The sequence below is a fragment of the Zonotrichia leucophrys genome, chromosome 1 (genome assembly GCF_028769735.1).
Source record: "Zonotrichia leucophrys gambelii isolate GWCS_2022_RI chromosome 1, RI_Zleu_2.0, whole genome shotgun sequence".
Classification (NCBI taxonomy): Eukaryota; Metazoa; Chordata; class Aves; order Passeriformes; family Passerellidae; genus Zonotrichia; species Zonotrichia leucophrys.
In genome coordinates, this window is record NC_088169.1 from 114,836,939 (window position 1) to 114,850,244 (window position 13,306).

Genomic DNA, 13,306 nt, shown 5'->3' on the forward strand with positions numbered 1-13,306 from the left:
TTTTTTTAGCTATTTAGGAAGCTACTATTTTATTCAGAGGTTATGTTCAGCAGTGTGTTAATTGTACTCCTGCACTTGATGATGCCTCTGTCATTGAAGTGAAAGACAAGCTATGAAATTGTTATTTTAATCTCACTCTTCCTGAATCTAAAGATAGTAAAACTTTGCTTTGTTTTAGTGGAAGCAAAAGAACCTAATAAAATAAAAGTCTTGTGATAATATCCATTCTAATCCTGTAACATCAGGCAGTTATAATTTTCTGAGGTGAAGGTTGTGCCTTTAATGTACCTCTCTTCTAGATTTGCTTCATATCTGAAGATGCACCGTTACAGAATAGAGCTCCTTTATTTTGTTTACTTCTGTCCTTAAAGTTTAGGGAAAAATAATACAGACAGCACTCAATGGAGTGTTAAATCCCCAGTTAAATATATATCTGTTCATTACTTGCTTTTTGGTTTTTAGCAGTTCTGATTCCGAAATGAATGGGGTAAAAAATTTAGATTTTCTCTGAAAGCAACCTGCACTGAAATATACTTTGAAATATTTCTGTGTTTCATTTATTGAATCATGACCCATTGAAAACTGACCTGCAGTGACAAAGTATGCTTGGTAGGGGCTCTAAATAACTTCTGTGTGACTTCAAGATCAAAGGAAAGTTGTGATTCCCTACAAACTGAATTGTTAAATGTGTAAGGAGAATTCAGGGTGACACTCATCCTTCACAGGCCCTACACAGACAGGGAAACAGCAGAGGAAACAAGTTTTGAGATTCCTCTCACTGCACAACTCCAGTTTTGCTGGGACTGTTGGCCTTTGGCTGTCTGAACAGGGAAATAATTAATTTCAAGTAGGTGTGGAATTCCATTTAAATAAACCACATGCATGTGCTTTTCTAGGTCGTAACAGCATAAAGTACTTTTTAGATGTTTTCTGTAGCTGAAGGATAGTCAAGTGTTCTGATAGTCTCAGGGCTTTTCTTAATATATATGTCTTAGTGCATTTCACCCCTAGAGATAAATATTTCTATCAATAGATATTTTGTCATCAGTGGAATAAAAACCCAAGTGTCATTACATTCCTTCCTCAGTTGTATGTCCCAAACCTGTTGGTACCAATGTTCAGTCTCAGTGGGAGGGCTGAAGGTTTGCCTTTTGCAGTACCGGCTCACATGATCTCTGCTGTGGCACAGAGGAAAGGTGATCATTTCTTATCAAGTGCTGCTGAATATTTTGATTTTCTGGGATGTGATGACGCTCATAAATCTGAATATTCAATCAGTTATTTCTCTGTCCACTTCTGTGGGATGTGTGAGTTCCTTGAATATTCTTCTGTACAGGCACTGTGAGTTGCTAACAGATATTTGATCTGTTTCAGGGGAGTTTGGGGAAGTTTGCAGTGGACGTCTGAAGACACCAGGAAAAAGAGAGATCCCTGTTGCCATAAAAACCCTGAAGGGTGGCTATATGGACAGGCAGAGGAGAGATTTCCTGAGGGAGGCGAGTATTATGGGACAGTTTGATCACCCAAATATCATTCGCCTTGAAGGAGTTGTTACAAAAAGTAAGTCACTAATACCTTTCTTTAATTCTTTTATGCTGGCTTTCCCATTCTGTCTCATTTAGTATTGAAATTAACATTTTTTCCTCATTCAGTATGGGTTACAGTTCTCAGAAATCTTCCAAGTCATTGACAGTCAATACTGCAAAGTTTGGGACCATAATAGGAAATGCATAGCCTGTCTGTTTGCAATTTGAAATGTTTCATTATTATTTTTTAATAACAATTACCTTCGTTCAAGAGAAGTCTCTACAGATTCTTATAAAATAGAATAGAGTTTGCTTATGGGCCAGTGGAGAAAACCACAAATGTAACTGAGCTGACAATGAAGTCAAATCATCTTGTAAAATATCTTATTTCTGCAAAGTGCTCAGTATTTATCTGATTGAGATTTACTGGTTTTGGTACTAGAAAAGATGAATTTCCTATTTTGGAGAAATAAAAATAAACTCTGTAGCTTGTTGTATACTGCAAAGATTGACTAAAGTTCCAGAATAATCTTTGAAATGCTTTACTCCTTATAATTGTTGCAGCTGCCAATAGAGATTCCTTGCCTCTGAAATCCAGTAGGTTTAGTGGTGTTATGGACTTTTCTGAAAGGCTGAAAACTCTAGTTATCACTTAACTAGTAAGAAGTCTAATTAACATGCATGTAATTTCCTCAGTAACAGCTTTTTTCAGTAATGAATTTAAAAGCTCATGGTAAATTCTTTTCAAAATCAATCATTGTCTCAACCAAGCCATGTTGTTTGCTAATTTGCAGAACTTACATTTTTCTTTTAAAGGGAAGTGTTGTGTGTATAATGCACTGTCCTCTTATCATCACAGTAAACACAACAAATATGTTATGAATATTTCTTGTTTTTACCTCATTACAACATGAAAATGTATGTTTGGAAAATTAAGAGCAAAAAGGAAAGTTTAGCTCCTGAACTCATGTGGTTGGAATGGAATTTCAGTAGGTGTGTGGAATGACTTAACCATGTTCAAAACTGTCTCTCTGTGGTTCTAAGTTAAGATGATCTTTTTCTTTCCTCACACAGTATTGCAAGGGCAAATTTATTGGGTTTTAGGTATGTTTAGTTAGTAGAGTAACAAAACCCATTGCATTGCAGGAAAGACAGAGCTTAGTGTGCTCTCCTGTCAGTAACAGCTCTGTGACAACAAACAGGAACACGAGTAAATGCTGTGAGCAGCACTGGAGATCTTGTCAAGAGATGTAAAAGTGTAGGAACTTCAGTGAATTTAGCTCTGCTTCACACTGAGCGTATCAGCAATTAAATTCCCCCAGTCTTCACCAGCAGGGGTGGTTTATGAATCAGTACCACAGGTCTGCTTGGGGTCCACATGGTGGATCTTGTAGGGTGTGTCTCATCTGAAAAAGGCAAAATGTTGTGGTTTAGGAGCATTGTCCAATCCAATTAAATGGTGCATAGGGAGTACAGTATAACAATGTCCTTGGCAATGGCATGATTGTTTAATCTTTATATTTGTCAGTTTTCTTTCTGTAATACCTCATCACCTCAGTCTAGAGAGAAATCAAGGTGGCATTCAGAAAAGAGAAAAAACAGATAAATCAGTGCTCCAATATTAGAGTGTTAGGTGTTCTACAGGAAGGATTATAGAGAACTGTAAGCCAAAAAGTTATCAGTAGCAGTTCTGCTTTCACCAGAGTCAACAAACTTCATTAATGTTTTGTAATATTTGTTTGAAGGTAGTATAAAAATATGGGTTGTTACTCTTACAGTCACACTGTTGTCTAAAAATATACATATCTCAGATATAAAACAAGTAGTGGGACTTTGAAAGAATTTACTTTGGTATCAGGCAGGATTAAAGAAAAAAAAACAACAAACCAATTATGCAGCCATAGTTGTGGAATGAAAATAGGCTACATGAATTACAAGCAAAGTTCACCCCCAGGCACAGAAAGTGCAAGTTACAGGAATTGTAAAGGACAGGGCTGTGCAGCACTGCTCTGCCACAGGGGGGGCCTGAAGCAGGCTGAGCCATGGACAAATGCACTCTGCTCTTCCCTTTTTGTCTTCAGAGTGTTGCCTTGCCTTTACATTGCCCCACCTGGGGCATTTAGAGAAAAACGCAATTTCAGCTTGGAGGAGAGCAGTTGCCTTGCCAAAGTACTGAGTCTAGGACTGCCGAATCCAAATTTCTTATTACTGAAAGGTGTGCTCTAAAAGTCAGACAAAACTTTGTCTAGCCAAATTATTTATTTCCTGATAGCATGAATAAAAGGTGTTTTGTGCTGCGACCTAGATTAATAACAACAGAAACTATTTATCTGATGTGCAGTGCAGTTCCACTAAGCTATAAAGGCATATCAGATGTAGTACATTTGATTAATAGATGTGTACTGCTGTTCTTAGCACATGCTTTCCTCTGTGTAACCATTAGTCATTAACTTCTAGCTCTTGCTGATAGATATTGCATCAGTTTGTAAGCAGTGCCTTGCATTACAGTGTCATTGGCTATTGAACAAAAAAGAAAAAGGATTTGGTTGTAATAAGCAGAAGTGGTGTACCAGGTCAATAGCTATTGACTGGGGCAATAACAAATACGCCTGCTCACTGCAAATGAGAGCTTTTATCTGCTGCTACCTGCTAAGCAAATGTTAACTTTTAAATTATACTGTTTTCAAAATTGCTGTGGAATATGTACTGTATGGGAGGAAAGAAATGCTAAACTAAGCCTGCTCAAAAGTAGCTCTGAAGCAGAGTTTTAATTCCCTTTTCTTATGGCTTCATTTCTCATTTGTCCTAGCTGCAGTCCCTAATCACAGAGGGCAGCAAGCAGAACAGTTGCTGTAGCACAGGCTCTCTGTTAGCAGGGAGTTCATTTCAAGGGCAATTTGCTGGGCCAAGGCAAACACACCATGGCACAGAATCTGGTGCCACTTGTACTGCTAACCAGAAATCACAGGGGAAACTTTATTCTTGTTGGGTTTTGTTACAGCAACACCATTCCTTGCATGGTTTGCCACAAAAGACTGCTTGATTGGCTCACTAATTTATCATAGATGCTTGGCCACTTCATAAAAACACCCATGTTTCCTTTCAAGCCATGTTAGCACAGTGATAATTTTGGGAACTCTTTTGGGTGTGCCAGGGCATGCTCAGGTAATCTTTATGTCTGTGGCCAAGCTGCTGCTATTTCATAAACAGGTATAAGAACAATAACTTCCTTCTCCAGTGCAAACATGTGTGACCAACACTAAAGTTGGGCTCTAGGGAAGTAAGATGTGTCTTCATTTCTACATCATGTTGAAGACTTTCCATGGATAGACTATAAATTAAATTAAAGCTGTGCCTACAGAAAAAAATCAGGCTGCATAACTATATCCAGAAAACACATGAAAAAGGGTTCCTGACTATTGTAATTGTACTGGAAGAAATCCAGACTGGAATCTTTAGTTAGTTTTGCTCTTCAGGGCCTTACACAATAGTTTAAAGCAAAACCTAATCACTACTATGTAGTACTGGTTAAATAAATAATTTCAATGCATGCAAGGGCTTTATTGCACTCATAATCTGTTTGTTCTTCTTCCCCACAAATTCTACCCTAAATAACTTCCAATTCTTAGAAATCAGTCCTAAGGAATTGTTTCCATTCCAAATTTTGACTGCTGAAGGATTCGTACCCTTCACATGTACAAGGGGAATCTTTTTAAGGCATTCATTTTCTTTGACAGCATTATATACATTTGTGTTCTCTAGAATGATTTTCAAAATAGTCCCTTCACAAAAGGAGGAAAAATGAAGACACCAGCTAGACCTCTAGTTCTGTGTAAACTCACAAGCTCAGACATTGAGCCTGGCTTTGGAATGACACTTATGACTCCCTCATTGTCTCATCACTGTTTTGATTTCATGGCTTTCAAATTGTAAAGAGTATTGCAGTTCTGAAATCTTCAGGCACTCATTTTCAAATCAGTTTAAAGCTTTAATCATTGATTTTCTTTTCAAATTACTGTATATAACCCTTTCAGTGCAACAAAAGCCCTTAAATCAGTGCACCTTACCTTGTCCATGAGGGAGGCACAGCACCAACTTGATCCTCTTTCGCTGTAATTTACCTTATAAAGCTCTTAATATCTGACTTTTTTCTTTTTTTTCATTTTTTTTCCAAAAATTTAGGACTTTATGAATTCTTCTTTTTTCAGCCAAGACGTTGTGCCTTTGAGCCTTTATTGTAATGAATTTCATGTTGCTCTTTTCTCCCACCTGTTAAATAACATTCAGAATCCATTTCAGAAGGCGCCATATTTTGTATACATGTGTTTATTGTACACATAATGTTATTTATTTTGTTGCTACACAAAAGGATTGAGTCACTTTCCTGGAAACATTGACCATATTCCTACCTTGGTCATGGATGGTGAAATGGTAGCATGATTCTGCAAAGTTTAAATGTTCTTTATGGACAATCCACTGTGGTGGCGAGACTGTATGTGTGTCATATTAGCCAGTGGACTTTTTATGGCATTGAGTATAAAGCTGAATTTTTCTGATAAAATATTATTGTAGTTGTGCACATAATGACAGACAAAACAGCAGGATCCCAGCTGTGTTATAAATTGTTCAGTAAGTGGAGCTGTAAATTTGAATTTGGCTCACTCCCTTTATTTTCCTTTGTATCCTTATTCATAGATAAATATTGCAACACATTATTGAATCCAGGGTTGGCATGGCCATCAAATTAACACAAAACCCACAGCCACCAACCGCCTGCAATGTTAGCCAAATTTGTGAGCTCAGTTTATTGAAGTATCATGCAAAATACAGAGCTGAAAGAGCTGTGCATATAACACAGACAACACAAAGTATCTGTAGCCTTCTTGCAAAATAGGTTCCCCTTCCTGACTGGTACTGGAAGAAATGTAATTAATGTTGATGGTCCTGAGCTATTTTTACACATGCATGTATCTGTGTGGACATTTCAATTTACACATGCAAACCACCATGCACCCATGTGTTGAAGGTTGCTGGCAAAAGTTAAAAATCCACAATAATCAGTTCTCCTGAATGGTATGTACTTAGAAGAAATGAGCTTTTAACCCTCTGGGAAAATTTGTATTTATCTTTCATGCGTTACATCCTGGAAATTTTGTTCCAAAAATCAAGGGGCCATTTTGGTTTCCTGCAGCTGAAATCAGGCACGTTTCTGTGTTCTGCTTTTCCCTTTTTGCAGTTAGCAAGCCATACATCTTGACTGTCAATTCTGCTGCTGCATCTTTCACAGGACGATAAGCGGTGAAGAAAAAGCACATTGTCAAACAGTCAAGCAGTAACACCCTGTTAACAGCAGCTTAATCTGACCAGGGTACACTATCTAACATAACTAAATTCCATAATTCTGCTTTCAGAGGTTACAGCTGAGAAGCAGGATTTCAGTTTCTTCGGGATTCTTTGCCTTCAGATGTCTGTGTTCAGGCACACAGGACCTGACTTTCAAAGATATTCAGATGCTTTGACATGAGATGTGGTTGTAGTACAAAAATAAGTGACAAAAATGATTCCTACTAACAGCACTAAAAAGATAAAGTCCTGTAGATAAGATATGGCCAGACTACTTCTTTTTCATTTTCTTTTGAAGGGAATGCATGGTCATAATTTTTCATAATTAGCATCATTATTAACCACAAATGATTGCTTTTCCATCTGAAATTTCTGAATACAATATGCAATTTCTTCCTCCTCCATGAAAGTAAAGAAGAAAATGGTGCAGTAAGTTAAGGGGCCAGATATTTAGAGTGTGCAGGAGATATATGAAGGGTTGGGGCTTTTTTAACAACAGCAACCAGAAGATCAATGAATATCAGGGGGAGACAATATTGCATGTGCTGACAGATTTGCTGCACAACATGGCTGATCTGTTGCCTGTGCAGGAAAAGCATAAAAGCAACAATGAGAACAATTATAAATGACAATGGCAACTGCAGCTGGCAGCCAAAGGAGTGAGGGGGTTAAAGAGTGTATAGGAAGCAATCAATAATCCCAATTCACAAGTTGTATTTGGTTGATTTATGTTGAGTGTACATTCATTTGTTCTTCTGTGTGGAGGCAAAAACACACCAGTAAATGTACATGTGATTGAGCATGGGGAAAGGCTGGGGATAAATCTGCATGCATAGGGCACAGTTCAAGCTGTTTCACCCCATTCCAGGCAGAGCATCCTGCTGCACCTTCCACTGGTGAAAGCAGGATGTAACAAGCAGGAAATAATTGTTTTAAATGTAAACTGCGTTACTCATCTTCAAATATGTGTGGTTTTTCAATAGCAACCATTATTGGGTTTTAGTATTGTTTATTAATATTTTTGTTTATTATTACCCATAGACCCTCCAGGTGTAGTCTCACCATACAAACCTCTGCTACAGGAGTTTGCACTGTGATATTTTCTACAGCTTTAATGCTCATGCCCAAATTTCTAATTCAAAGCAACAAGCAATGATATCTTTAACAGCAGATTCATATCAAGAAGAATTGTGAAATGGACTGGTAATTTTCTCATATAAATATCTGATATTGCATTTTATAGAAACGTGAGAGTTAGATGTGAGGAAAAGAAACTATTTCACTGACTTTAATTATCTTTTTGATTTTAATACATGCATAGTTCGGGTTCCAGAAGAATAAATAACTTAGATGCAAACTGTTTGGGATCCTTTCCAAACTCCTGGTTGGAAATTCAGTTTGCACAAAATAATCCTTCTTAAATGCTACATTTCTTCAGAGATAAACATAGTGCTTGTAAATCAGGAGAGGATGATAAAGCTGTTAAGGGAGACACAATTGAAAGAGAGAAGCAATGTGGGAAAGAAAAGAATATGATTTTAAAACATCATAATAGATGGTGTGAAGTTACAGAGTATTCAGTTTAAGTATGTTCTAAATATAAGCACAAAACATTAATGACAATCCTGTAAACACATTTTCAGAAGGAAATGTATTCTGTCAGACATTCTCAAATAGATTCATAACAACATCCATCTGTAAATATTGTCGTTTTTCAACTAAACTTTAACAAGGTAATTTCTGCTGAATAAAATTTGAAAGCAAATAAGTTTAGCTGATAATGACTTCATTTCAATATTTTATCTAGAGAAGCATAGTACAGAATTTTTATAATAGTAAAAACCTGAAACAAACCACTGTACTGTTGCTAGAATTCACATAATTGATTAATTTTCTTCCTGAAACAACAGAAACTTGTTAATATCTCTCTAGTCTGACAATAATTAATTTACCTGCTTTAGAAGAGAGTCTCCTCTCTTTCCTTTCTCTGCTTTTTTCTTCTACCCTGTAGTTGAGCACAATCTTCAGCACACAAGTGTTTCAGGTAAGACTGGCAATTTACTTCTAGTTTTCAATGAATGCCTTTATAAGCATTGAAAAATGTGACTTTGTGGCCTAGGTAAACAAATGCTGCCCAACATGGTCCTGGCAGAGTCACTGTTGCCAAAACCAGCACAAGGATGGTGAAATGAGAGAGGTTTTACCACATGGCATTCACTGAACACCAAGGGGTCTTTGAGCTGCAGAGAAAATCCTCTGAATCCACTGGTATGAACAGGGAGATAATTAATGACAGCTAATTGTCTTTGGTCAGCAGCATTTTTCAAAAAAGAAAGCAGAATTCCTGTCCATGTGCCTCAGGCCATCAGAGAGCAAACACAACCTGTCTTGGTTTACCAGGTGTGAGCTGGGACACCCTCAGTGAGCAAAGAGGATTTTCTGTCTAATTTACAGATTTGTAAATCCAAACCAGCATTTAATCCACTTCTAATCAGAGTTCATTCCCAGCCACAATTCTGGTAATGACAGCGATTTTCCACTTCTAATCCTGGCATCTTTTATTTGAGGGAGTCACTTGGTGTTTGTTACAAGGAAGGAAATCCAACCTATGGGCTTAATTTCACTGATATTGCTGCACAGTGAATTGTGAATGGATGGATGTGAAATAGCAAAAGGAATCCTCAATTTGTACCCTACATTTGTTCAGCAGAAAATCACTCAGCCCCAAGGGGTTTTTTTTCAACTGAACACAATGAGGCTTTTTCAGTGATAGTGATTATTGTCTAGAAGTGGGGAGTGTTTATCTCCAAGCCCTGGTTCATACTGTAACAGGGTAACAAGGCTAAAAGAGGAAAAAAGCTTCATTTGCAGAGCTGCAGAGTGCACAGCAGCTTCATGAACACATCCACCTTCAGATGTCACCCATGGAAAGCTAGTTCACTCATTAAATTAAACCGCTCTGCAATTTCTAAACATAAAGTACAAAATTCAAACCAAATCTCTGTTTTTATGGAAAAACCATGAAAATAGGCAACTGAAAATTTTAAAAAGCCCCTGTAACTTCTTAACCATCTCATTTACCCCACCAACATTTCTCATGAGAGTTTCCTGTCTTAAAAGAACAAAGAATTCCACATGATAGGAATGCTTCAATTTTTCCTTCCAAAATAACAAAAAGTGGGTGATGAAAAGATAATTTAGATAATTATTAGTGGATTCATAATTCCCTAAAATAATGATGTATAAAAAATGAATCAAAAAGTTTTCAGCTGATATTACAGGCTTTGTTTTCTTTTATCATGAAAACTGTAATTTTGAAGTATTTTATTTTCACGTAATAAGGAATGCATGATAATGAAATTCAAATGTGCAGCATACAGTGCTTGTAGCAGTGTCCTGGGTATCATACATCCCTATAAACACATAAAGATTTCAGGTTCTTATTTAGCATTGTGCTAAAGCTATTTTCAGTTTAGCAGGGACTGAAAAACACTTATTTAGTAGCCAGCTTAAGCATACACAGTTTTATCCCATAGAAGCTCAGTATTTCCATTTTATTCCATTAAGGCTACAAAGATAATTCAACACAGCAGTTGTTATGGCTGTTAAAAGCCTTAATCACATTAATGCTGTCACACCAATCTTCCCAGCAACCAGAACTTCAGTGTGCATTGACATTTAACACATCACAAAATAAATGCCTGTAGTGTTTGTAGAACTCTTTTCAGGCAATTCCCTCACTTCGCCCCCCCCAAATCACCTGTTTGTGTAGAAGCAGCAAGGGAAATTAAATTAGATGTTAATAATTCTCCCCAAATATTCTGTAACTTACATCAGTTCCTCCTTAGGAGCTGAAAGATTCTTTCAGCATTTGCTTTTTGTCCCAGAGAAGTCATAAGTAAAGCCAGAAGTTGTTATAATTGGGGTTTTCTAAAACAGTCTCACTCTGTGTAAATATTCCTGGCTCTGGACATATTCCCATCAGCCAGTCAAGAAATGGGAGTGCAGGTTTGTAGGGAAGCCTTGTGTTCCACAGGGATCTCAAGCTTAAACTCATCAGGGATGGAGATCAGCAGCTTTGCCCTGCCCAGTGTTTGTCTTCTTCGTGTTTCCAGATAGACCCTGTACATTTAAATCTGGAGTAGAAATCAGGGAACTTGATATAGAAAAGCAGGACTTTGAAAATGTGTTCCCCAAGAGCTGGGCGAGAGTTCCTCAGAAATGAAGCCAAAGCATAGGAATGCTTCATTATTTCCAAACCAGTAAACTGCAGGAAATTCAGAGTTAAAATATAACTGAAGAGTAAAAAAACCATTTAAATAAATAATCCAGACACCAGGAAAAGGCAGTCAAAGGACTCTATGTGTTCTTGAAAGTTTCTTGAGCTGTGAGAAAATCATTTGTGGGTGTGATGTCAGCTGCTCTAGAATCTGGGGAAACAAAATTAGATCGCTCCTTTAAAACTCTGCTGCTGAACATGAGAGAATAAATTTCCCTCTGCACAGCGCAATGCAGGTTTGGTTTTACTGGTTTAGGTACCCTGGAGCAGAATTGAGCCTTCAGGAGTTTCACTGTGTGATTTGCAAGGTAATGGAAATGATTCACTTGGACTTGGTGGCCTCCAGAGCTCCTTCCCAAACTCAGCCATTCTGTGTTCTGCGATTTCAGCAGGGGTTAATTTCTGTCAATTTTTGTGATCCTTTAATATTTTGTGATGTCTATTGCAAAATACTATTTAGTGATCTTGAAAATTAGATTTTTTTTCTAAGAGATATGAATTATTCAGGTAAGAATTTAGGCATACCACTCTATCAGCCTTTGCTTTCATGAAAAAAATCTCTAAAATAAGAGCATATTCTAAATCTCCATATTATTGCATTGAAAAAAGTTTATGTTTTCTAAATGTACTGAAAACATGATCCAACAAATTCATCAGGGATAAATTTTTTCCCTGCTTCTGATTTTTTTTTCATTGCAAGTCAAGCCTTTTGAGTGCTCTAAAAATTGTAATCTGACATCATAATTTCAAAGTTTTATAAAGCCATTCCTTATAAAAACCTTCCATATGTTCCCTCATAAAAGGTTATGAAGTAATGTGCCATTCCTGGTGGTCTAGCAAGGATAAATCAATAAAATCATGTGAGAGAAAAGTCAGCTGGTTTTCAGTAGTTTCCATAATGGATATATTTCAAATAATTTTGAAAAAAAATGCTTCTAAGTTCCCCAAGGAAACACTAGTAACAACAAAAATGAGGTTTTATTTTAGAATGGGAAATGCTCCTAACAGAAGCCAGTCTTCTCTCAGACATTAGGTGATAAAATTGAGTAATTCCCTTATTCAGAAGCAGGAAAACTTTCTGCAATCTGTCCTCCAGAATTCTGTTACTAAATGTTCAGCCCACCCTGCCTGGAAATGCAGTTTGGAGTGCAAACAGCCAGTTGCTTCCAGCCACACTGGATGCCAAAGCTCCCTACAGCCCTCCCTTCCCCAAAGCCTTCATCTGCAGAGTTCCTGGGACTTTCTCTTAGCTGGGTTTCAACAATCCCTGTATGGAAAGCACCAAGAGAACTGACTGTATAGAAACAAATAGCAATGGGATTTTTTACATTAAATATACCACCCATGCATTTTTTTCTTTTTTTTCCAAACCAAATCTGTGGGAAGGGAACAACAGACTGAAGTGTTCTTTTGCTGGTGCTAATAGAGAGATGGTGCTTGTAAAAACAAATAGAAGAGGGCAATTGTGACCTCTCTAGAACTTCTCAATCCAGTTTGTTAAATTAAGCAGCCAAAGAGCTGCTTTTCAATTTGTGGCTGTTAGATGCTCAGAAGTACACAGCACATGAAATGGTTGATTCCACCTGCAGAAAATATTGAATAAATACTCAATAATAATAAATAATAGTAATAAACAAGGAAAAGCAGCAGTGACAAAGAACAGGGCACAGTTTTGTCACTGGCCATGGGATGTGGGCTGGGAGCAGTGGCTGTTCCTCCTGGCTGGCCATGCTGTGAGCACAGAGTGCCAATAAATGGGTGTGAATTCATGTCAGTGCTCTGGAGCTGAACTGAGCGTATGGATTTCCTGTGCCCAGCCACCTTCTCCTGCCCTTCTGCTCGGGGGGATAATATCCTACTTAAACCCACGCCACTTTAGGATGCTGTACCAGTGACTTCCCTATCAAATTCCACAATTTGTGGGATGATATTCCCCCAGGAACAACAGCTGAAGGTGGAAGGCAGGCTAATTGATTCAGCACTCCCCCATGGCTTCTGAGCTCAGGCACTTAGCTGTAATTATTGTGAAACAGAAGAATTTACACTGAGTTCTAAACTGGTATCACAGGGCTCAGAAAGTGGTGGATACTTCATGAACTATCAGCTATTCCATGTATTTCTACAGTTTCAACACACTTTTCCAACTAATATTGTAACT

The 13,306-nt window shown here is 37.5% G+C and overlaps 1 protein-coding gene across 4 annotated transcripts in view; it reads left to right on the top strand.

Moving 5' to 3' along the window:
• EPHA6 (EPH receptor A6) overlaps window positions 1–13,306 on the top strand; it is a 603,925-nt gene that overhangs the window by 517,233 nt on the left and 73,386 nt on the right. For all 4 annotated transcript variants that reach the window (XM_064728221.1, XM_064728244.1, XM_064728211.1 and 1 more), the window contains one exon: window positions 1,375–1,560. In XM_064728221.1, coding sequence (XP_064584291.1) covers window positions 1,375–1,560 — 186 coding nt within the window. The remainder of the gene's footprint in view (window positions 1–1,374; window positions 1,561–13,306) is intronic.